The sequence below is a fragment of the Neodiprion fabricii genome, chromosome 6 (genome assembly GCF_021155785.1).
Source record: "Neodiprion fabricii isolate iyNeoFabr1 chromosome 6, iyNeoFabr1.1, whole genome shotgun sequence".
Taxonomy (NCBI): Eukaryota; Metazoa; Arthropoda; class Insecta; order Hymenoptera; family Diprionidae; genus Neodiprion; species Neodiprion fabricii.
In genome coordinates, this window is record NC_060244.1 from 26,473,115 (window position 1) to 26,495,684 (window position 22,570).

A 22,570-nucleotide genomic window follows, 5' to 3' on the forward strand; every position below is an offset into this window, starting at 1 on the left:
CTCCACAACTAGTCGGTTTTTTATTTTTCGAATAAAACTTCGTATTACAAAATAGATAAAGTTAAGATTAATATACTCGTGTTTCTTAAATTGCTTTTTCTTATAAAATTGAATGTCGATACACTTAAGTAATAACGACAATGTTCTATAAGACTGCATCAATTTTAGAATTAGCTCGATCAGCAACTGAGGCAAAGTTTCGCTTTTGGTTGAAACTGCATCTGGGGACAGGAATAAATTTTACATCATTATAAGAATATTATTTATAATTGTAGGAACTAACCAACGACGTTAGATTAATAAAAATGGAGCTAGCTTGCATCCTCCGAGATCGTTACTTACAATCAATTTCTCCCTGAGGGTGTAACATTTCCTATCAAAAGAATGTCCACAATTTAACTTGATTGGGTCATCCATTGGATGTTGGCAAATTTTACACATTTCTGCATTTGGAAGCTGGCGTTGTATCCTGCATCAATAAGATAATATGTGCATGCTAACTAATTACCTACTACTCACAAACGGTGACTAGAGATTCTTTTTGAATGCAAAATTTTACAATTTCACATAGTTCATCAACCATTGGCGACCATCCGGTCTCACAGAAAATTTCAGGTTCTCACAACTCCTGTTTACCTCTTTTTTGTCAATGGGCTGACTGATGGAGACGACATTATGCTGCTTTGGCAAGACTTGTATGGAGGTGTCGATATTTCAGGAGACGGAGACCAGTGATCATATACTAACTTATGCTTCTTTTCATCCGTTTTGTTATCGTGTTTGAAGAACCAATAACACAATATGCAAACAATTACAAGCACAATGATCTCAATTAATGCCATTTTCGGATAAAATTGGGAGAACTTTGGTACGTCGATTGTTGATTGAGGTAGATCGATGGATTTTGGCGAGTTGGTTATTACTGGCACGTGTATCTAGCAAACCGGATGACCGTGTAAGTGACGTACAATTAAGGTGTTAAAAACGTAAAGAGTGGGTTCCCAAACTAACTAGAAGCTACTAGAAGTGCTAAACACTCCGTAGAACAGAGGCAGAGCTATGGTGCGTTCCGAAATTACGAACCAGTGCTAAAACTCCCTAGGATAGAAGCAGAGCTATTCGCAAGCTCGGCACCGCAAAAAAGATCAAAGATTGTTGGCAGCACTGGGGGCTAATATCGGAACACGCCTAATCACGAACTGGGATTCGTAGAATAAATAAAAAAATTGCTAACAACGTGACGCTGCTGTAGCGGTAAAGAATTGGGGAATCCCCGAGAATTAGAATTCGAATATGCCCGCACCCAGCTGGATTTGAAATTGACAATTTCCTATAAAATCTTACTTTCGATATCAACTCCGTCATAATACAGATATGTATTTATGTTAGATTCGATACACGCTTGATTGTATAACCGTTGTGTATAAATCCGAATTTATTAAATAAATTTGATATATTTACGTATTTAATATTGTACAATTTTATATAATTTCCAATAACTTTTGTATCCACGAATGGATATGATATTCACAATCGTAATACATGATTTTGAGAAATTATTGGCCCTGTATTAATTATACACTGTCGCCTCGTTCGACGTTTCGAACAAATATTTTACGTTTTAAAATGCAAGACAAAGTTCATTCTTCAGAGATTCGACACTGCCAGCCCGGTATTTTGACGGTAGAACATTGATGACTATAATTTTTTAAATATAATTTTTCGTTATTTGAATATTTTTAGAATACAGTCCAATAGATGGGTGATGAAAAAATTGAATCATCACGTTCCAAAATTTATGAAAAAATACACACTACAAGGTGTAAATGAGGCAGCGAATTTTCATGACCGTCCAGATTTTTTCAAGATCTAACTTCAGCTGAAGACTGTCGTAAATACTTGATCATATTTTCATAACATTGATTTCCATCGTCAGAGTCCTTGAGCTCAATATTGGTTTTCTTTAGAGAAAAATAAAAATTGGCCACACACCCTGTGTACCATACAAGTTTATACACACGCCATTATTTCCACGTTATTTTTCCACTTCGAAAAGCGGGAAACCCTTGCGAGACCACAAGGGGTTTGTTTGCGTCGAGCTTCGAGTGTAAATAACACATCTGTTTCGCCTCAGCTTCAGCCGAACCGCGGTCGACCCTAAAGTTCATACTTGAAAGCGTAGAAAAAAATCAGTCTCGTGGGTTGGTCGACACGCCTTGCCGCTTGTTCGAGTTCCCCACAGCTGTTGCATACATGGCGGCTGAAGAACGCTGAGTCCTTCCTCGAAGCAGAAACGCCCTCCGCAATATACTTTGGAAAGCTCGCCTGAGCTCTCTGCTACTGCAAGCGTATATCAGGGGGTTGATACAGCTGTTGAAATACCCGAGCCAGAAAGCAAAGGCGAAAACCGAGCTTTCGGAAAGGTTGCACGACTCGCAAGCCGCATCTGCAATACATATTGTAAATGAATCAGATTTTTTATTGTGCTAAACGGTTTATATGAAAAGTCATATGAATTCTGCAGACATTTGTTCATTTTTTTTTTTTTTTTTGCCATTAAAACACAACGCTTTTCGCTTTGCCGTATATTCAACAGACAATTGAACCTGGTGAAATGATTTCTATGACAAACTAGGGAAAAAAACGAATCGTAAAAATTCATCAAGAATTGTAGTTTTTTCATAGAAAAATACGATTCTTCACAAACGTCTATGAAACTTAACGATGTTTAACGTAAATTCACGAAAATATACAACTTCCGTAAAACGTAATAGTTTTGCGTAGATTTTGGTAAAAGTGTTTGAATATCTGTGAAGATCTACAATTGAAATCACGAGAAATAGTTCGACACACATTTCGAGAAAATGAAACAGAAAATCTATGAAAAAACGGAGTATTTTCTTTCGATTGAGCAGACCAAAACTACGAATCGGTCCAAATTCTAGACCGCTGCATTGAAATTCTCATAGAAATTCATAGAATTATTTTAACCAGCATAGCTATTAAATTGGTATAAATTTGTTTAGCTCAGTTTTTCCCATTGAACTGACCACCTGTACAGATATACATTATAATATTAATGGCTTAGAAATGCTATGCTAATAGGCATAATGTTACGAAAGTACGTACATCTACTTGGCATTCGTCTAGTTTCGGTCACAATAACACTTTTGGGCTTAGAGCTCTCTTTGTATCGGCACTTAATTATATTCGGTTCAGGTTTACCGTCGAACGCGATGAGGTAACAACGTTCTTCGAATACACGTACATTACGGGTCACAATATTCTTCTCCAAGTGTTAGAAACGTCGAGTTAACAAACTCCGGATAAAGGTTAATTGGAGTTATCTGTCAGCGTGTTTCTTTTCCCATTTGACTCCCGAGGCGCTAGATCATGATTAAAAAGTAAAAAATGCACGACGCGATTGAAGCACCTTCGGCATAACACAGCAAAGCGTGGGTATAACATGAACCTTTTTCATCCGGTAGATGCGAATTGAGAAGCTGAATTACTTTTTCAATTTTACCTCCCACGTCGCGCATCGTCGAAATTGCTGTCTCAGAAAACACGGGGGAAAAATAAATATCGGAATCAATCGCGGAACCGCCCTCATATTCTGGATGCTTTTGCAGACCCCCAGCCTTCCGCCCTTTCCATCAAAACGTGAAATACGCTGTATGTAGGAACGAAATGCAGCTTAATATCCGGTCTGCTTTATAAATCGCTCTCTCTCATGGTTTGGCAATTTGCCAAATTGATTGGGTGAAAAAAAAGAGAAAATATGCCTACAATCATGCAGAGAGAGAGAGAGAGAGAGAGAGAGAGAGAGAGAGAGAGAGAGAGAGAGAGAGAGAGAGAGAGAGAGAGAGAGAGAGATAAAGAGAGAGGGAAAGAGAGATAAGAACCTTCCTACCTATGGGTAAAATAATGAAGAATGGAAACCAGCAGAGTAAAAAACCTCCGACTACTATCCCCAGCGTTTTTGCCGCACGTTTTTGCCGCCGGAATTTCGCCGCAGGTCCTCTGTAAAGAGCGCCGCGACGTCCTTGCGACGCCCAACGTGCCGGGGGCCCGGGGCCCGACACAAGCCTCGTACTGGATTCACTGCTGCCGCAATTCTCCGAGAGCTGAACAAACAATGATCATCTTTAATTATCATCTCCTTCGGCGATGCACCTGGGAGAAGGTCGCGTACGTAAAAATTGGCACATGTCTGTCTGTCACTCGCAAAGAGGGGGGAAATACCTTGATCCAGAGTAAAATTGACCTTTTAAATACCATGTAACACCGGCCATGAAACGAAATTTTTATTCCAATCATTATTTGTACCTTTATTTTTTCACTTCCATTATAAGGTTGCCGCTGTTTAACACTCGGTTTCAAATTGACCCAGACTGTACTATTCTTAGAGCTCTAGTTCTCAATCGCTGTTGCACAATTTCTACAACGTTTTGCGACTGGTTGCGTCATGCAATTTACCGTACTTGACCCTGAGTTGGCTTTGGAGTTCATCTAACTTCGGGTGAAACTGATGTAATAGTTTTTGCGAATAATTAAACGGAATACACGATAGTCGTATCAATGATTTCATAAAAGAACACGAATATACGAAAGTATTTGAAATTCTAATAAGCATAGTGATTTATAGTTTTAGGAGAACGTAAGATGGTGGCTGGATATTTTGTTTGTGCAATTTAACTACCAAAGAAGCCATACGTGGTAGCTATTGATGTAAGTTTTTACCAGAAAATGAATTAGGCACACCCTGGATTAGGAGATTTTTACATTCTCGTCTAGGCTTGATTCACAGACTGCGAAGTTAGTCGTGTGATTGCCTAATTTATGGACCCACAGGGAATGTCTGACAGCAAACCTGTTCTATCGACAAAAAGACAGCGCGTCCTTGTAAAACGTGAGTTATATATTGATCAATCCATCATGGAAGTGCGGTCAAGTGCAATACGTCGCGATGAAAAGGAACGCGACGACTTGTTCGATTCCACCGTAATGCCATATATATTATACGATTGCAAGGCACGGTGTTTGTCTATCCTCAACTTGTTTCATGGGAATTGGTAAATCCCAGAGCGTCTGCTCACGCAAGTTTTCAATGATGCTAATTCAGCGATCGTGCAGCGAATGTCGAACAATCGTAAGACCTGTAACGAAGCGTTTCGAATTTTAGTCATGGAAGCTTCATTCATCCCGTATAGAAAATACATGTGGCGAACGATGCTTTGTTATCTCTTAATGTTCTTTCAGTTCCAAACAAACCGTACGAAGCATCGGGATCCAAACGTACTTAAGACTTCTTTTTCGAGCTTTCCAAAGCTAAGTGGTAACCGCTCACGCAACTTCGATTTTAAACAGAGTATACATATAAGCTGAAGCGTACCATCAATTATACAGTGTCTGCAGAGGTTTGCGCAACTGCATGTTTAACACAGCTCGGCTCTGGTGATGACGCCACATCTCTGTATAATGGTCCAATTTCGACCTCCAACAGCCATAATTTTTCGTAAAAATATTTTCCCGCGATCAGGTTTAAGATTAATTAGAGCGACGAATGAGGCAACGCGAGTAACTACGCAAATAATTAGGACGAAGGTGCGTGAATGGCTGGAGATTTATAACACGCGTACGATGACACAATGCGTCGACGTTGGGATCCGAACGGCGTTAAAACCCCGGGAAAATCACAGGAGGTAAGAGTTAAAAAGTATTGATCGAATCGTTGATCAAGTACGACGCGTGGAAAGTGAAGCACGTCACTCGCTCGGCCCAACGACGACATCGTGGCTGTATCCTCATTATGGAAAAAGGTTGGTAAACGGAGGGTGCATCGATTACGCGTGTCCAAATATCGCATTGAAAAGTTGAACGATAAAATTTTCAAGGCGTGCCAAAACGGAGGACAAACATATTAAAGGTGTTATTGCGGCGTGGCAATCAAACGCGATTTCTGTGTACCTGTTGTAATTGATGATGGTGATCGATTGTCGTCGATCATCGATCAACGTCCCTTCCAATAACTCCACGCGGCTTCGGTTTAATCATTCGTCATTCACTTTTGCCTAACGAAATGCGGGAGAGAATGTATAAGGCAATTGTTGCTTACGGTGACGGTAAAATCTGCGTTTAGCCTTGTTGTTGTTAAACTTATCACGTTACTCGGAGAGCTGCTGATCGCAGAGTTGGCGGGCAATCAGCCTTGACTGTACGGTTGGTCCGATCTGACTTCAGTCTCCAACTGACAAGCAGGCTGTAACGATCCTTCATCGATCATCGAAAGAGTTTCACTCACGCCCGAAGCTTTTTTTCTACCAAATTTTCTCAATATTTTTAGTTTCGGTCGACTCAAAAACCTTACAATTTTAACACACGTGTTTGCGATGTCGAGGAGGAGCCAATTTTTTGCGGTATTGAAGATTCTGTGATAAATTTAGGTAAACCGTAGAACAAATGTGACCGGATACTTGTGGACTTGAATTATTTATTGACTTCTGCAGCAACGTGTGCATATAAATATCAATCAGTTAGAAAATGTTCCCAGTGCCAAGAGAAGAGCGGATTGATCAGGTATTGTTTAAACAAATCGTTACATTTAATTGTCACGATTTTACATTCATTCTTTACGATCAGTTACCCGAAGTAAGAATTGTGCAAACTTTGTGGTCAGTACTATTGATCCGTGATAATTACACAAGAATGTTCCAATATAATTATATGAGTAACGATTAGAAATTATCCTGTCGTTTGGTTGTTCAGATTGTAACCATTTTTTTTTCTTATACACCTATACTTTTTCTACCTAGAATTTCGCAAAAACATATTTTTGCTTTCCCATTTCAGTTCCCGAGACACCCAGTGCAGTATTTAAAGCACATCACGAGTCAATAATTAAGAGTGTTTCATCAAATTGCGCTTGCAACAAATTACGGAAGGCATTGACGTTAGATCCTAGTGCGCGTTTTGAAGCAACTGCCATGCCTTGTCCGTTAACAATAAATTATGCATCTCACGCAATTTCCGCTCGATACGTTGGTCTGCTAATCCAGCAGTAAATCTCCATCCTGCAAAGTTTGCCAACGTTTAATGTGGTCACAACAAATATACGGTAAATACATATAAGGATTACAAACAATATTCGCGAATCACACGTTGGCTCGTCGTATATATCTATACGTATACCTGTACTTGAACCTGGTACGAAAAATTTGAAAATGTCCTTGAAAATTTTCGCAATCCTTTGGCTGCCCCTGAGGTTGGGCTGCTGTACGGATTCTTTGGGATTGTTCGAGAACGTCATGAGGCGATTCTACCAGTTTCCTGAACCAACCTCGGAGGGTTTGCTCGACGACGAGAGTCACGTACCGCCGGAGTACGACTTCGTAATAATCGGTGCGGGTTCGGGAGGATCAGTCCTGGCGAATCGTCTGACGGAAATTCCAGGATGGAACGTGCTGGTGTTGGAGGCAGGCGGGGAGGAGATATTCCTGACTGAAATACCTCTGCTGGCTCCAGTACTGGACGTGACATCCTTCAATTGGGGCTACAAGACGGAGCCGGGGTTAGCGGACGACAAGGGCAAGGGTGGTTTCTGTTTGGCGATGGAAGGCGGCAGGTGCAATTGGCCTCGCGGCAAAGCAGTCGGTGGGACTTCGGTGATAAACTACATGATGTACACGCGGGGTTCCCGGGGTGATTACGACGCGTGGGAGTCGATGGGAAACCCGGGATGGAGCTTCCGTGAAGTCCTGCCGTACTTCATGCGCTCGGAGAACATCCGGATCCCGAAATTGGACCGACGGTATCACGGAACTGGTGGCTTCCTGGACGTTGCTCACTCACCGTACGCCTCGAAATTGCGGGATGCTTTCCTCGGGGCAGCGGACGAGATGGGCTACCAGGTTAACGACTACAACGCCGAGCGTCTCCTGGGCTTCTCGGTGGCACAGGCGAACCTGAGAAACGGTCGTCGAGTCAGCGCTAGCAAGGCCTTTCTAAAGCCCGTAAGGGACCGGCCGAATCTCCGTATCTCGAAGGCCTCCAGGGTGACCAGAATCGCTCTTGACTCTCAACGACGACGCGCCATCGGCGTCGAGTTTGTCAGGAATCGGCGACGCCACTTCGTCAGGGTCTCGAAGGAGGTCCTCCTATGCGCCGGTACTCTCAACTCGCCCCAGCTTCTCATGCTCTCTGGGATCGGGCCCAGCGAGCATCTCCGATCTATCGGCATTCCCGTTGTCCAGGACCTTCCGGTCGGCCTGAACCTGCAGGACCACGTCAGCATGTCCGCCCTAACGTTCCTCGTCAACGAGAGCGTGACTGTCGTCGAGGCCAGGATGGCGTCCAACCCCGCCAACGCCCTAGACTTTTTCCTCAGGGGTACCGGGCCCCTAACCATCCCTGGAGGCGCCGAAGGACTCGCTTTTCTCAACACCAACCGTCCCGCCAGATCTTTGGGCTCCAAAGACCGAAGACCGGGAAATTCGCTCTTCGGTGACGACGACGAGCCAAACGTTTTAGCCGAAAACGACTCGGACTACTCGGACATAGAGATTGTCATGGGACTGGGCGCGCTGACCGGCGATACTTCCGGCAGTGTCAGGAGGATCCTCGGACTGAGAGAGGACTTCGTCAAGGAAGTCTTCGGTCGCTACGAGGGACACGACGCGTTCACTCTGGTCCCGATCCTGCAGCATCCAAAGAGCAGAGGTAGAGTGACGCTGAAGAGTGCCGATCCTTTTCACTGGCCGAAACTCGAGGCGAATTATTACGAGGAACAGGACGACTTGGACACCATGGTTAGGGGCATAAAAAAGGTTCGCATATCCCACACCACGGTGGCTTAATTTCGTGTACTTAGGACCAACCACGGAGAATTTTGAGAGGTCGTGCGAATGTACGGCCCGAGGGTTGTACCTCTGCCTCTTTGGTGATGCAAATATATGCGCGGGTTGCCGTCTGGCATTCGGTTTCTACAACCTATCTTTTCTCTCCGACCTTATCCAACATGTACGAGTGTAGATTCTCGACGTCTTAGATCCTTTCGGCTTCTATCTTGCGTGGGATTCGTTTCAGCCTGAGTTTCTTTCGTTTTAACAAGGATACAGTTACGGAATTGTTGACCAATCCGTCTCGGTTCGATGCAGGGTGCAATTGTGAGACTGCGTGCCTTTGAATCGGTGTTAAGGCCGATGATACTCGACAGCTAGTCGGTCCAGTTACAACCGCACCAGTCGTCCTTGAGAAATCGAATGAGTATAATGAGATGCCAACGACAGCGCGATGACAATCGGAATTACATAAATCTCCGGGCTGGTCAGTAACCCAAATTCCACAAAACCTGTAGTGCATGATGTTCGGTAGACGCTTACGATTATCCCTGACTCTGGGACTTGAATAATCGTTGGGTCTGTAAAACCGGTTCCATCGTACGTGAGAAAGTGCTACCGAAATGCATGTCTACATATAATATACGCGTACACACTACGTACACGATGCTTCGTACGCCTTGTGCTTTAAGGTCAATGTTACAACTTGTCCGCGATCACATGCAGCACACGATTCGATCGTTTTAACGACACGCTCGTAAAAACCTTTCCGATCAATTCATTACAGCCTTACATATCAGAAACACGCGATCGAAACTTCTATTGGTCAGAAAATTGAACCGGAGTTAACAGGCGTACAGGATTCCAAATTTATCGTTATTCGTTTCGCTGACTCGCGATTTCCATGATCGAAAGAAGCTGTCGTCTTGCATAAAATTTCAAATGATCCTCCTTCCTCCATTTTTGATTTTCAGGCAATCGAGCTGGCCGGAACCAAATCCTTCAAGCGCTACAACGCCACTCTACTTCCGGTGGCCTTTCCCGGATGTCGCGACGTCCGGTTCAACTCTGACCCTTACTGGGCTTGCGTCTCTCGCCAAGTGAGCACGACCCTCGGGCACTTTGTTGGTACCTGCAAAATGGCACCGAGGGAAGATTTCGGCGTGGTCGATGCTCGCCTCAGAGTTTACGGGATCAAGGGTCTCAGGGTCGTCGACGCCAGCGTCATGCCGACGATAATATCCGGGCATACAAACGCCCCGACTTTCATGATCGGGGAAAAGGCCAGTGACATGATTAAGCAGGATTGGGGGGAGTTCGTACGACCGTCGAGACTGTAAATCGTTGTAATTTCCTTTCCGAAATGAGCGCGAAATCAAAATATAATATTGTCCAGTGTATATAACGATAGCTTGTAAGAATTAAGCGAATAGTTAATGAACTTGCGGATTATTTGTTGAAGTTTATCCCTTTGCCAATCAACTATGAATGAGACCACTGTTTGAAATGAAAGTTAGGTAAAGAGAGAGAGAGACAGAGAGAGAACAAAGACGATGGTGAACACGAATTAAACTATATACATAAGATATAACAGAAATGAATATTATAGGTGCAAATTCGAATAATAAAAGCTAGGTAGTTATTAACAATTCGAAAAAAGATTTCATAATTACGAAAAAAAACTGATGTTTTTGATTCGGTTCTCAGTTTTTTGACTCATTATTTATCGCCGATTATTGACATGATGTCAGTTTTTCATCATCGTTCACGCGAATAAAATGACTGGAGATTTTTCTAACAGTTATTTCTCTTACCCATTAGCTTTTGATTTACACTCTGGATCCCATTCCCTCTTATTCCCCCCCCTCCGATCCGTTTGGTACGTACGTATATGATAATTTGTTCATAATAATTGTCGGTGTTTCGAATTACCTTGTTGCCCCGATGGATGCGAAGGGTTACGTGACTCCTGGTGACCGATCCAGCGGCGAGAAAACGGGATCTCTTTACGGCAGCCTTGTAAACAAGGCCATAAAGTACGAGGATAACAAGAGCCGGTAGATAAAATGACCCACAGGCAGAAAATATGACGTATCTACGGTAGAGAATTGGAACAGGGTGTGTATGTACATAATATATATATTTGGCTGCCTGAAAAAAAATGTTTATTCCGTTTTTCGATATCCCACTTTTATTTACTTAACCATAGTTTATGACGTAGTTTTGACAAATACTATTTTTACGTCGAACACTTTGATGTTTAAAAATGTTATTCGTTCAAGAAAATATATAAGTTGTCAAATGATAACGTACAGATTTCCGTCCGTTGTATAAAAAAATTATTACCTTCCTTCAACCGTCAGAATTTGATTTCTTACGTGTTAATTAAATGACGAAGACACAACCTCGATGTTGCACCGTTTAACAAAATTGTATGGTGATTTCCTTTGACGAAGTTCAATATTAAGTTAAAAACTATGATTTCAAGAAGCGGGAGATCGAAAAAAAATAAAGTTTTTCATTGAGGCAGTTTAATATACGGAATGGGGTATATTAAGGCGGTCCTTAGTGGGGTTGTTTTCGAACTGTTATGCTCCCAGGAACTTGATTGCTTCCAAATTGATTTTTAAAAAATTCCTGAAAATTTGAGCTGTCTGCATCAACTCTATGGAAATATCATGGGAAATACTTTTTTTGCTCTTCGAAATTTTACAAGTCGTTGTCGAATATATCGAAAATAATGGAAAATACATATTTTCGTAGAGAATTTAACGTTCTAAAAAAAACTTCGATCCATAAAATTCGTAGATGAAAGCGTTCATTTGTTAAATAAAGTTCAAATTTTAATTTACATAAAATTATCATTCCGTGAAGTACAGCTATCAAATAAACAACTGTAACACAAAATATATCACAATGTTCGTCGACAACATTTCATTGAAATTTTAATTAACGAATTTTGTGTATCAGAGTTTTTTCGTACAGCGTTCAATTCTCTGCAAAAATATATATTTTCCATTAATTTCGGCGATAAGATACTTCGATCACGAAGCGAACTGTCTTAGAGTCGATACAGAGAGCTCAAGTTTTCAGAGAATTTTTTTTTTTTAACAGTTTATATGCGTTCAAGCCCCTGAGAGCATAAAATTAAAAAACAACCCTATCAAGGACCACCCTAGTGGATATACCATACATATATGATGCATTAACGTTAATTGTTACAGCAGAAGAAATTCCTGCCAGCGTCAACACGTTGAAAAATATATTTTCCAGCCGCGTCGTCGTCTTGGGGGTGGAAATTAATACCCTTGTACAAGACTCACCCCAACTGCTTGTTGACGTTACACTCCCCGGTTTCTGGAACGTAGACGCTGTCCTCGGCCCAGCCTAGCGGGGGTCCAGCGCTGATGGCCAGGGCCAGGAGCCAGATAGTTGCTATCATTAATCTCGCCCTTCTTGTCGTGACAACCCTCGAGTAAGTTAGCGGTCTGGACACTCCGATGTACCTGCGCGAGGCTCGTGAAAGCTTTTTCCCCTTTCGAGAGTTTCATCTAATTCGCACCCCACTTTTTACGTCACACCTCACATCCATCCATCCGTCCATCCGTCCAGTCATACTTCATTTGCCTGACAATTTCTTAGCATATTTCCCCTCTCCTTCCGATATTGCGTTTCGCAGACTCAATCACGAAGGTATCGAAAGCTTTCGCGACGTCCGTCGGATCTCCGAAAGAATTAAAAATGTACATTTGCGTTGCTACTTTCACCGCAATTCGTAAACCGAATATTATTATATCCTCGACACGACTCGCCGGGTGAAATCTACCGAGTAGCGTAAGAAAAATTTTCGACTACTTTTTCCCTCAACGCGTTGAGCGCTTTTTCGGAATGATAAACGGCGATGGTTTCGCCTTCGCGAAACGGGGTAAAAAGCTGTGCAAAGAGAACCGTCGTCAAAGCTGCGGTATGGCAATTTCTTTGACAGAGGTTCTGAATAATCGTTAAAGTGTCAATAAGCCTCGGTACTTTTTTCGGCAAAAGTAGCTGTCGCAGCACTTTGGTAAGATAAATTTCCCGTGCTATTTACCGAGGATTTGTTTTTCTTTTTTTCTTTTTTTTTTTTATTCAATTTTTTGTCCGGTTTTTGGATACCCTCGAAAAGGGGGGCTTCTGAAACCCCAACAAATTTTCCTCTACTTCCAAATTCTCTTACCTGTCCACCGAGATTCCACACAGCGACAATATGCTCGCTGTACAGCAAAGAACGTCCAGTGCCGCCCAGAGGGAACAAGTGACCGGACCAAGGCCCCATCCGCCCCTGAGTTCCCTGCTCGCGGAGAGCGGGAGGACCGTCAACCCTAAAAAATTGTGGTGAAAAAATACTTGAGTTCCAGGGTCTATCCCCGAATTTCGAATCCCAGGTCCATCGGTCATCGCCTTTTATCGCGTCTTGTGTAACGTCGAGAGAACGAAGGAGAAGAGAGGGGGAGGAAAAAAAGGAAAAAAAAAACACACATGTATTACATATCTAGGATTCTAATACGCCACGCCGTGTGGGCTGAGAGAATCTCTGAGCAGAAAATGTATGTACCGGGTGTAGAAAAGGCCGGGTCGACACGTGTGGATTTACAGGGGTTTCCGTCATGTTGCTTCGACCCTTTAGGTCGCGATTAATGGATTTCCAGTTAGCAAAGTAGCCCTTCGTTATACGTCGGGACTCGACGCCACCGGCTACCTTTTTTTTCTCCTTAGCTTTGCACAGGCTGGTATCATTTCTGATTGTTATACGGGTAAAACGACGGTCAACGTTTCAGGACTTACAGACGATTTGAGTTTCCAATTTTTTTCACACGTTTATCAGGGTGTTTAAGAAGAAAATAATCTGCGATTTTCAATCATGGCATCCCCGATAAAGTTATGCCGAGGATCGCGGTCAGTCGATTTTTCATGTTTATACATTTTTTCTGAATTTACGAATAACGAAATTTTTTTTATCGATTACATCCATCGTGACATCGATTCACGTCACAAATGAGACCCACACTTGTAATATTAAACCTTTTAAACACCCTAATGTTTATATTAGCCGATGTAAAATAGGTACCTAATATCAAGTCCGCGCAGGCCAAATTCACTATCAGAGAATGCGTCGGTGCTCGCAGACTTGGACTCGACGCGATCGCTGCTATGACCAAGGTGTTTCCACCCACCGTTAGAAGGATCACGCACAGCAGTGCCAAGGCCTCAAGGGCGAGTAGAGGATCCTGCGAAAGTTTGAAAGAAGAAAGATAAGACGGAGAGATTAAGCGAGCGTATAATTATTCGAGGTGACGGTTGAAAAAGTGGGGAAATTTTTGGAATTTATAACTCGACAGCGGACAATTCGATTTGATCGAGGATCATTTTTTCCGAAGTGTGAAGATCGAGCTTCGTTTGAATGTTTTGTATCATTACAATCAATTATCAGGAAGCCATGTTATGTCGACAATAGCTTCAGCCAATTTGTATTGCCGTGGTTTTAACGATGCTTCAATAACATTACGAATAATTTATTTCCCATTTGAATAGAGTATTTCTGGATGGTTTATATTTTACATTATTTCGACAACAAAATAACAACCCGTTAAAATTCGATTTTTCGTTCAACATTGAGGACTTTTTTTTTTCTTTACTCAAGTCCCAAAGAAATATAACAAGTAGAAAAAAAGAACAAAAGAACCGTCGAGAATACCGTCTCCAAATTCGAAGTAAATAATTTGAGTCATTGTTCAAAAGCCGTGGAATCAACTGAAAAAAATACAACGAAAATGGGTCTGTTAAAATTAAATATGGGCTGATTAGAGTAACGAATTTTTGATCCACTAGATTTCACAGTGACTGGTTTTTATTTCCATTACAACAAATCCCAGTGGAGTTTTCTTCTTTTCTCTCCTTGTTTTCCACCTAACGCAAGAAAGACGATGACGAATTGGGAAATTTTATCGCTAATATTCTCCCGAGTAGGAGCCAGCTTTGCAGGAACAAGTATTATTGGTATGCATGAAACGAGGGTGAAGATATACGGTACAACTTATTCTCGTAATGCCCGGTTATTCGCTGGCTATCTGCAGCTCTGTCCATAGAGGTTAAAGTGCCCCATCACCATTGCATAGATGAATCTCTCCGGTATGGAATTCGTCCGTTAGCTTTGCCGGCGATTCGATGACCAGCGAAGCCTGCAAGATTGATAGTCTCGGAACCGAATAGCCATTTTGAGGATCGATTTTCGTAGGTGTCGGAAAAGATCCTTCCGCCGCATCTTTTGTCGTTTACGATCAGGGGCGAACCCTTCAAACTTCACCGTCGGATTCCGCGAAGCAGCGTGCTTTTTTCGAATGCGTGTAAATATATTAAAAAAATGTTTACACAGCATCGTCTTTTCACGCGTTTCCTTTGTGCCCTTCGCGAGCTTTCACCTTACGGAAAATCTCTTTGCTCCGCGTCACAGTGTTTTTATTTTTTCTTTTTCCTTCGTTTTCTTTTTCATCATTTTTATTTCTATTTCCTTCTATTCGGTGTCGCGAGTGAAAATGTGTACGGGCTAAGGAAAATTGCGTCGGTACGCGGACCGAAAGTTTTTTTTTCAACGGTCTATCTTTAACGTTAATGGATGGGAAAATGGGAGCAGAAATGGGCTTTTAGCCGGGCTTCAAAAGCGAGGATTTGAAACTAACGGGGCTAGTTCGTCTCACTACAGATTCGACTCGATTAAATCGCGTTGGTAATTTCCGCCCCTGCGTTTTCCGCGCGTGCATTATTCGCGGTTTTTGCTCGGTACGTACACGGCGTCGTTTTTCATTTTTGCATAAATCGATATTGTCAGTATTATTGTTACGCTCGCGACACTGACATGACGTATTATTATGAATACACATTCGGCCAAATTTGACAAGCGAATGTAAAATTGTGCTCCCTCACGTGTGTCTCGATGTCGGCTGAATAGTCGCTGATTTCTCCTTGTATATTATATGTACATATATGTATATATGTATGTACATATACAAGTCGCCCTTCCGTCGACAGAAATGAAGAGAAAAAATAACTAAATAAATCAGATTCCACGCTATTATACTTACAAGGAATCAAAAGCTTCTGCAACGGTTCGGGAGTCGCGGCAGCTGCGTATCATACATTTTAATTTACCCTCAGATCGAGGATGCCGCGGAGCATCTGGCACCGGAGTATTTCACCCTCGCTTCGTTTTGTTGTGACTTTCTTGAAGGAATAAACCAGCCCACTCGGGAGATTTATTTCCTCGGAAAGAAGAAAATTCACCGGGCCGATGCTTTTCGCACACAGGCGCGCAAGAATTTCATTATAAAAAGCAGACTGGATGCCTGTAAACTGAACGTGGAGTCGAATACAAGCTTAGGATATATTCTTTTCGCTTTTCATCCCTCATCGAATATCGAACTTATAGTTTCGTCAAATGCAGATAATTGAGACACAGCTTTTTTCGATCTTAAAGAGAAAAATAAATTCCGAGATGTGTGATTTTTCTTGGTCTCATCACGTGCAATATATGATCTCGCTTTCAAATTTGCCTGATAAGACGAGATTCAGAGCAAACAGGGAGAAAGTACGTTAAGCGGGAAATAAAGGGAGAGAAATTTTTCCGATAATTCTTACCTTCACAACTAGGAGCCAAAAGCTCTCGTTCCGTACGATGGTTGTGCAGTTGAAGTTGAACGTGTCCTCGGTGTAAACGACGGCTGTTGATACAGCGAGTGGATTGTATTCGGAGAGACTGTTGTTCGTCAGATTTACCACGTCGTCGATGAAAATTTCCCCGACTTTTCTCCCCTGAAAGCTACCACATCTGGTCATGTCGACCTTTTGCAGGACGATTCGAGTCCCGTTTCAGAGTCCGGAAATTGCGAGCCTCTCCATCGATTTCGTGAGCATAATTGCGAAAGTTTAGTACGCCGCGGTTATTTCTTTCTTCTTGTTTTTCCTTATCACGCCCGTCTTGAACGGACGTACCAACGTCGTATGGTAATTTCCTTTCATACCTTCATCCTTCCCTGTGATAATAAAGGTTATATTTTATGCCGGAGCTACTCGAGCTTCTCCGCCTATATATCAAGCCTTCTTTTCTTACTCACGAAAACCTTTCGGGGAATATCGATAATTCTTTTTCTCTCTACCCTTGTTTTCTTTTTTCGGTTTCAAGGGATTAATTATTCTTCGTCACGCCGTCTGGCTGATTGCTAATCGCGATAACCGTCGTTTCGAATAGATTTTACGTACAGTAGCTGAGAAGGTATGAAAGTCGTGAGTCCCCGATACGATTATACAAATATGAATGGAAAAGATGGAAAAAAAAAAAAAAAAATCTTCTAAAATCCTTTTCATCAACGATATGTATGCCCTTTCATGAAGTACCGTGCATAAAGCTCGTCAAAAGGTAATTAACGCTCTGGTCTGTATACAGGCTTGAGCAAAAAATCATATCTTTAGCAGACCTTTAAGGCGTCTTCAGTCCTGTCGCATAAGAAAGTTTGACGGGTCGTTTGGCGAATGGAAATGTAATCGCAGGTCCAGACACAACCTGAAACAGATATATGTATATACAGATAGAGAGAAAGAGAGAGGGTGAAGGGGATAAAGGCTAAAAAAGAAGAAATTACTAGAAAAATTTACCAACGAATATTGTTCCGAAGACGATTGATTAATTTGATCTAAACAATTAATTAAAATGTATAGTATACAGCGTTACTTTTCAGTCCGGGTGTAACCATTAATTACAAAACCAATTAAGCGTGTTTACGTAGTGTTAGTACAATATCAGAGAACCTAGGAACTACGCACTTTTCCATGGGAACTTAGGCGTTGTATTATTTTATTATACAAGCGAGATGAGACAAGCAAAGAATTCGACGGGTTAGTTTCGATAAAAGGTTAACGCTGGATGGCTACCAAGATTATTAGTCACCCACGTTATAAATTACAAGCCTCGCATCGTTAAACATTGTATAATGAAATTTGCAAGCCTTTTCGGCTATTCGTCGTGCTGGGAACACGAAATTCGTGCTTTATAATACCGGCTGACGAGTAATGCTCCTGACGTTGCAGGAAAGGATGATGAATTGTACCGGCCCTGCAACGATGTGGTTAAATTCGAATTTTCCCGCTAGAAGTCGAACCCCGAAAATATTCGATCACAAATTTATACAGGTTGCAGAAAACGCGTGTTTGAATTGGATTAAGTGGATTTAGAACCTTGGTTCGATTCCGTGCACGTTTCCATACGTTCGAGGCAACACCTCCAGGAGCAATAAATTAGAACCGACTTGAGAATCGGCGAGAAAGTCCTTCTCGATCCGTTTATCCTTTCGGCTAATCCCGCGTTATTTGTATCCCCGAAATATCGCGAGTAAATATCGACCAGAAAACTTTTCCGCACGGGTGGCGGAGCTTTTCAATTCACCGTATGAAAAAGCCCCGCTTTCCCCAAAGCTCCGTGCATTTTCGATCGCGTTATAGGTATAATGCAAAACTGCGGCGACTGTGTCTCCTGTTTGCTTTTGATGGATTACATTGAAGCACGTTGATTCGCATTCAAAGAGAAATGGGGGATTGTGTATTTGGAGCTGCAGAACTTCTGCGAAAGGGGTTGTTATACCGCCGCTCTGAGTAATTGTGTAATAATTTAACCCGACATCAAAATCGCGTTAAAGTTTTCCCGTATATATCAAGCAGATGTCGAACTTTAACTTTCTCCATTCGTTTGTGTAACTCAATCCTCCCCTGAGCTACCATCGAGGTTTCATCGAATTAGCACAGGATCCGGACTCTGAACGGTAAGTGAAACCGTTTTGTTTTTATGGTTATTTTTTACTCCACTCCGTGACATCGCAAGCCCCAATACTCGATGATCTTGTCGAGAACTTAGGATGAATTGGCCAACTTTCTTTACCAGCCTAATCTCATGTGACATATTGAGTGAAACGAGAAGCTCAAGCTCTCACGGTGAATTCTTTACAAGCAGAGCTTAAATAGTCCCGCAATTGGATATCTCGATTATAGATGTATGCAGGCAGTCTGAGTAGATGTATAAGACCGGTTTTGCCTACAGATTCCGATACCGACATCTTACCGACATTTTTAACCACTTGAGATCTCAGACACAAACCCCTCACATTGGTCAACTTTACCGATCATCGATAAGGTTGACGATTTTCGGGATAATCCGAAAAAAGGGTTTGTGTCTGAGCTGTAAAGCGGCTAAAAATGATGGTAAAATTTCGGTATCGGAATTTGTACGCAGAACCTGCCTTATATATCTAACGGTGTGTATAATAATGAAAGAAGACGCGGTGATTAGTACACGAGAAATTCGTTTTATTCATCAGAATACATAAACTGGCTAAAATTACCGTCGAATCAGCATAAAATGTACTCGCGAATTTTAGCAAAGAAAAAAAAACACAATAAAATATAATTTAATGCAAAGCAAATAAACGGGGCTTGCAGAATCGCCGTAGAATTTGTTGCATGCATTTTGTCGAGTCGAGACGCATGAGCTGGAATAAATTTCGAGGTAAAAGCTGGTGCAGCTGGTTCGAGGTGAGCGTGAAAACCGAAAATCGTCGCAGCCGAATTTTCCATAATCCATTATTCATCGTCTGGTGTTGTCGTCGGCTGCTAACGCAGCTGTGCGATTGGATTGTCACTTTGATTTTCATCGAAAGTCCAATTTCTTTTTATTACATCCACGGCTGCACTAACCGCGAAAAATTCTGCAAATTATAATATGATTCGTCTCCCTGACTCTGACGATATTTCAAGGATGAAATCTCGCAGTTCTGCAGAGCGGACTAGGATCGACTAGACAAATTGATTACCGCAGTTCCAACTTTTCACCCGACAGACCGTTGCGAAAGTTTGCCAAAGCTGGTTTCGGATTATTGGCGAAATTTCTGCCCACGATTTCGCAACCAAACTACGTGACGCCAGCAGCGAATGTTCCAGTTTCGGAAATCGTGGGAATCGGGATTCTTCTATTCCATTTTCTTTTCTTTTTTGCGTGATTTCCCGGTTCGGCTGAACTGAGACGTCGGGAAACAATTTATTCGGCTGCAATTCCACCGAAACATCTGTCGATTCGACCGAAAAAACCCTCAATGCCGGGGAATCTGAAGCGGAGTAGTCCTATCCGTCTTGTAAAAGACGTACAAGGTAGGTAGGTCGGAGGATCGATCCGTTATACCAAGACGACATTTTCGACAAGACGTTTTTAACGGTGTGTATGAGTTTCATGTACTTGACAAACACGGTAGGTGTGAAAAAAAAAAAAAACAATTTTTCTTAAGGTGAGAAGAGAGCCCGAAAGGCGCACAGCTTCTCAATTTCGCAATTTTCCTCCTCTATTCAGCTCACGCCCTTTACAATGTGCTTTATCTGTTACAACGAAACCTACGCGTCAATTTGAATTTCAATTTCCATGCCGCACGTCGCGTTTTTCTATCAAAACAGCTGTTCGGAATATCAGCGAAACATTGAGGATACATCAGGTGTCACAGCATTCCAGTCGAAAGAATTATATCCAAATAAATAATATCGCGAAAAGAAAACTTGAAAAATGCAATGAAAACATCGTCCTCTGAATACAAAGATGCGAGAGGAAATCAACGGAGTTTTGACTAAACTTACCTCTTCAAGCCTGTCGATTTCGACTCTTACGTTTTTCCACTTTTTGCCTAGATTGTACACCTGATGAATTCTTACTCGCATCAGACTTTCAATACGAATATCTGAAAAAACGAAACGCACTGTTCATCGATTGAACCGATTTTTCTTACCCTCAACCATGCATTTATTATCATTTTTTATATAGAGCCTCAAAAGTTCGAGGAAACATTTCGACAGAAGAAAAACGAGATTAATAGGCTCCCTCTGGATTAGGCGACCAGAGTTTTTTAACTCGCTGCGTCTATTTCAAGCTGCTGTAATCATTCATGCACACGCTCTATAAACCCAACTGCGTGAAAAGTTTTTTGTTCTTTGTTTCTACTCCCGTAAAACTTTACGACGCAGTATACCTACAAGGAGAGAAAAAATATCCGCATATCATGTGTTTTGCGGAGAGTCGAGAAGGGTTGGATCGTTTGACCGCGACGTCAAACTTTTCCGAAATAATTAATTGCCCCTCCTCCTCGGAAGTTCCGAGCCGAAATTTTGGCCATCCCTCTTCGTCGGGCGGCTATCAGTCCATTAAATAACTCGCAACCAAATCTGCGCAATCGATCTTTCTCTGAAATCCACGTAATAACAATAATGATAATAATTAACGAGCGGTATACGGCATTTAATGGAGTGTTAGGATAATTCGCGTCTCTCGAACCAGCAGCAGAGCTTAATTCTGCCTTAAGTTGTGACAGTTTAATTGACGTGTATATTACGCTCCGCTTTGAATCCGAATTAATCGGCCGCTGCAGATAAATGGGAAAGAAAGGATTAGCCCGGCCGAAAACAGGCAATTATCAGCTGTCCAGTCTAGCTTTTCCACACGTATCCATGACCTACAGAATCTAGAGCAAATTTGCTCGACTTACACTCGCCGAATGTTGCAGCAGGTGAGTGACTTGCCGATTTTCCTCGACCGAGAAAAGCTGGCGGGTAAAGGATGAGAATTGCGAACAGCGTCGGGTTTTTTTTATTTTTCCCGTTCAAAACCTTCTTTATCAAACGCCGCCTATCAGAGCTCGGTGATTGATGCTCTTTCATCTCGGTATATCTATGTATACATTATATTGTACCTATAAGGACGGGGTAAAAATCGCTGGGAGGCAAATGACGCGAAGTGCCTTCGTCCCCCAATTCATCCGGTGTGTAATTCTGTCGCTCGAACGCCGAACGATTAGCCAAAATCGCGAGAAATTATTCAGGGATTTGCGACAGCTGCGAACGTTCGGAAACTTTGCAGATTCCTGTTTTTTTTCTCTCTCTCTCTCTTGTTTTTTTTTTTTTTTTTCGTTTTGTACAACATTTTCTCCGTTCTTTTTTTTTCGTGTTCGAATTCTTTCTCTCCTCGCAAACCGCGAAGGACGGATTCCGGCTTTGAATTTTAAATACGCACCTCGGATTCGTACTGGCGAGAATAACTCTCTTGCTTCTCTAATACCGACACCATTTTTCTTTGTTATCGTCTTATCGATCACCGGCTGTCCCATCAGCCAATATCCTTTCACTTCCGAACCTTAGCGCCCACCGTTACCCTGTCAGATATACATATAGCCGGTTGAAAGGAAATCACTCAATGGGATAATTCGATCCGGTAATCCAATCCACGAACTGCCATCGACGATCACCGACGCCTCGACGATTAAACACGAATCGAGAGTGATTATTCTTTCCTCTCGAACTTGTATATAACTTGTTGTAACTATCCCGTTTTATACGTTCGAGGTGTCGATTCAGAATTAATCCTCGATATTTCCTTACGTCTATTTCGTTTTTTTTTTTTTTCTCCTCCCCAATTACGGATCGTTCACAGCTTTTCTATGTTTTTGCAGCGAATTATATACGGGATATTCGATCGCTAGTATCACCCGGAAAATGAAGAGCTGAGCTTTCATTTGATGATCTCGACGTTTTATGCGGTAAAATAGATGTATATATACGTTGTTTTGGTTTAACTAGTTCGATTTTTGAATCGTCGAAATCTCGATATTGAAGGCTGTTCCAGAGTT

General features: G+C 42.0%; 3 protein-coding genes across 3 annotated transcripts in view; 1 reads left to right on the plus strand and 2 right to left on the minus strand.

Moving 5' to 3' along the window:
* LOC124184752 lies at positions 1-20,632 on the minus strand. The gene is made up of 4 exons (XM_046574813.1): positions 20,615-20,632; positions 637-928; positions 343-469; positions 1-221 (listed from the first exon to the last, which is right to left on the minus strand). Exons 2-4 carry the CDS (start codon positions 840-842, stop codon positions 180-182), a joined length of 375 nt encoding a protein of 124 aa, XP_046430769.1. The 5' UTR covers positions 843-928; positions 20,615-20,632; the 3' UTR covers positions 1-179.
* LOC124184751 (alpha-1A adrenergic receptor-like) overlaps positions 1,452-22,570 on the minus strand; it is a 26,799-nt gene continuing 5,680 nt past the window's right edge. Inside the window, exons 2-9 of the mRNA XM_046574812.1 lie at positions 17,342-17,427; positions 16,506-16,900; positions 13,942-14,101; positions 13,051-13,195; positions 12,161-12,343; positions 10,770-10,932; positions 3,914-4,127; positions 1,452-2,446 (exon numbers count right to left, since the gene is read on the minus strand). Coding sequence (XP_046430768.1) covers positions 2,190-2,446; positions 3,914-4,127; positions 10,770-10,932; positions 12,161-12,343; positions 13,051-13,195; positions 13,942-14,101; positions 16,506-16,703 — 1,320 coding nt within the window. The 5' untranslated portion in view covers positions 16,704-16,900; positions 17,342-17,427 and the 3' untranslated portion in view covers positions 1,452-2,189. The remainder of the gene's footprint in view (positions 2,447-3,913; positions 4,128-10,769; positions 10,933-12,160; positions 12,344-13,050; positions 13,196-13,941; positions 14,102-16,505; positions 16,901-17,341; positions 17,428-22,570) is intronic.
* LOC124184750 (glucose dehydrogenase [FAD, quinone]-like) lies at positions 6,222-10,741 on the plus strand. The gene is made up of 3 exons (XM_046574811.1): positions 6,222-6,579; positions 6,853-8,825; positions 9,812-10,741. Exons 2-3 carry the CDS (start codon positions 7,224-7,226, stop codon positions 10,175-10,177), a joined length of 1,968 nt encoding a protein of 655 aa, XP_046430767.1. The 5' UTR covers positions 6,222-6,579; positions 6,853-7,223; the 3' UTR covers positions 10,178-10,741.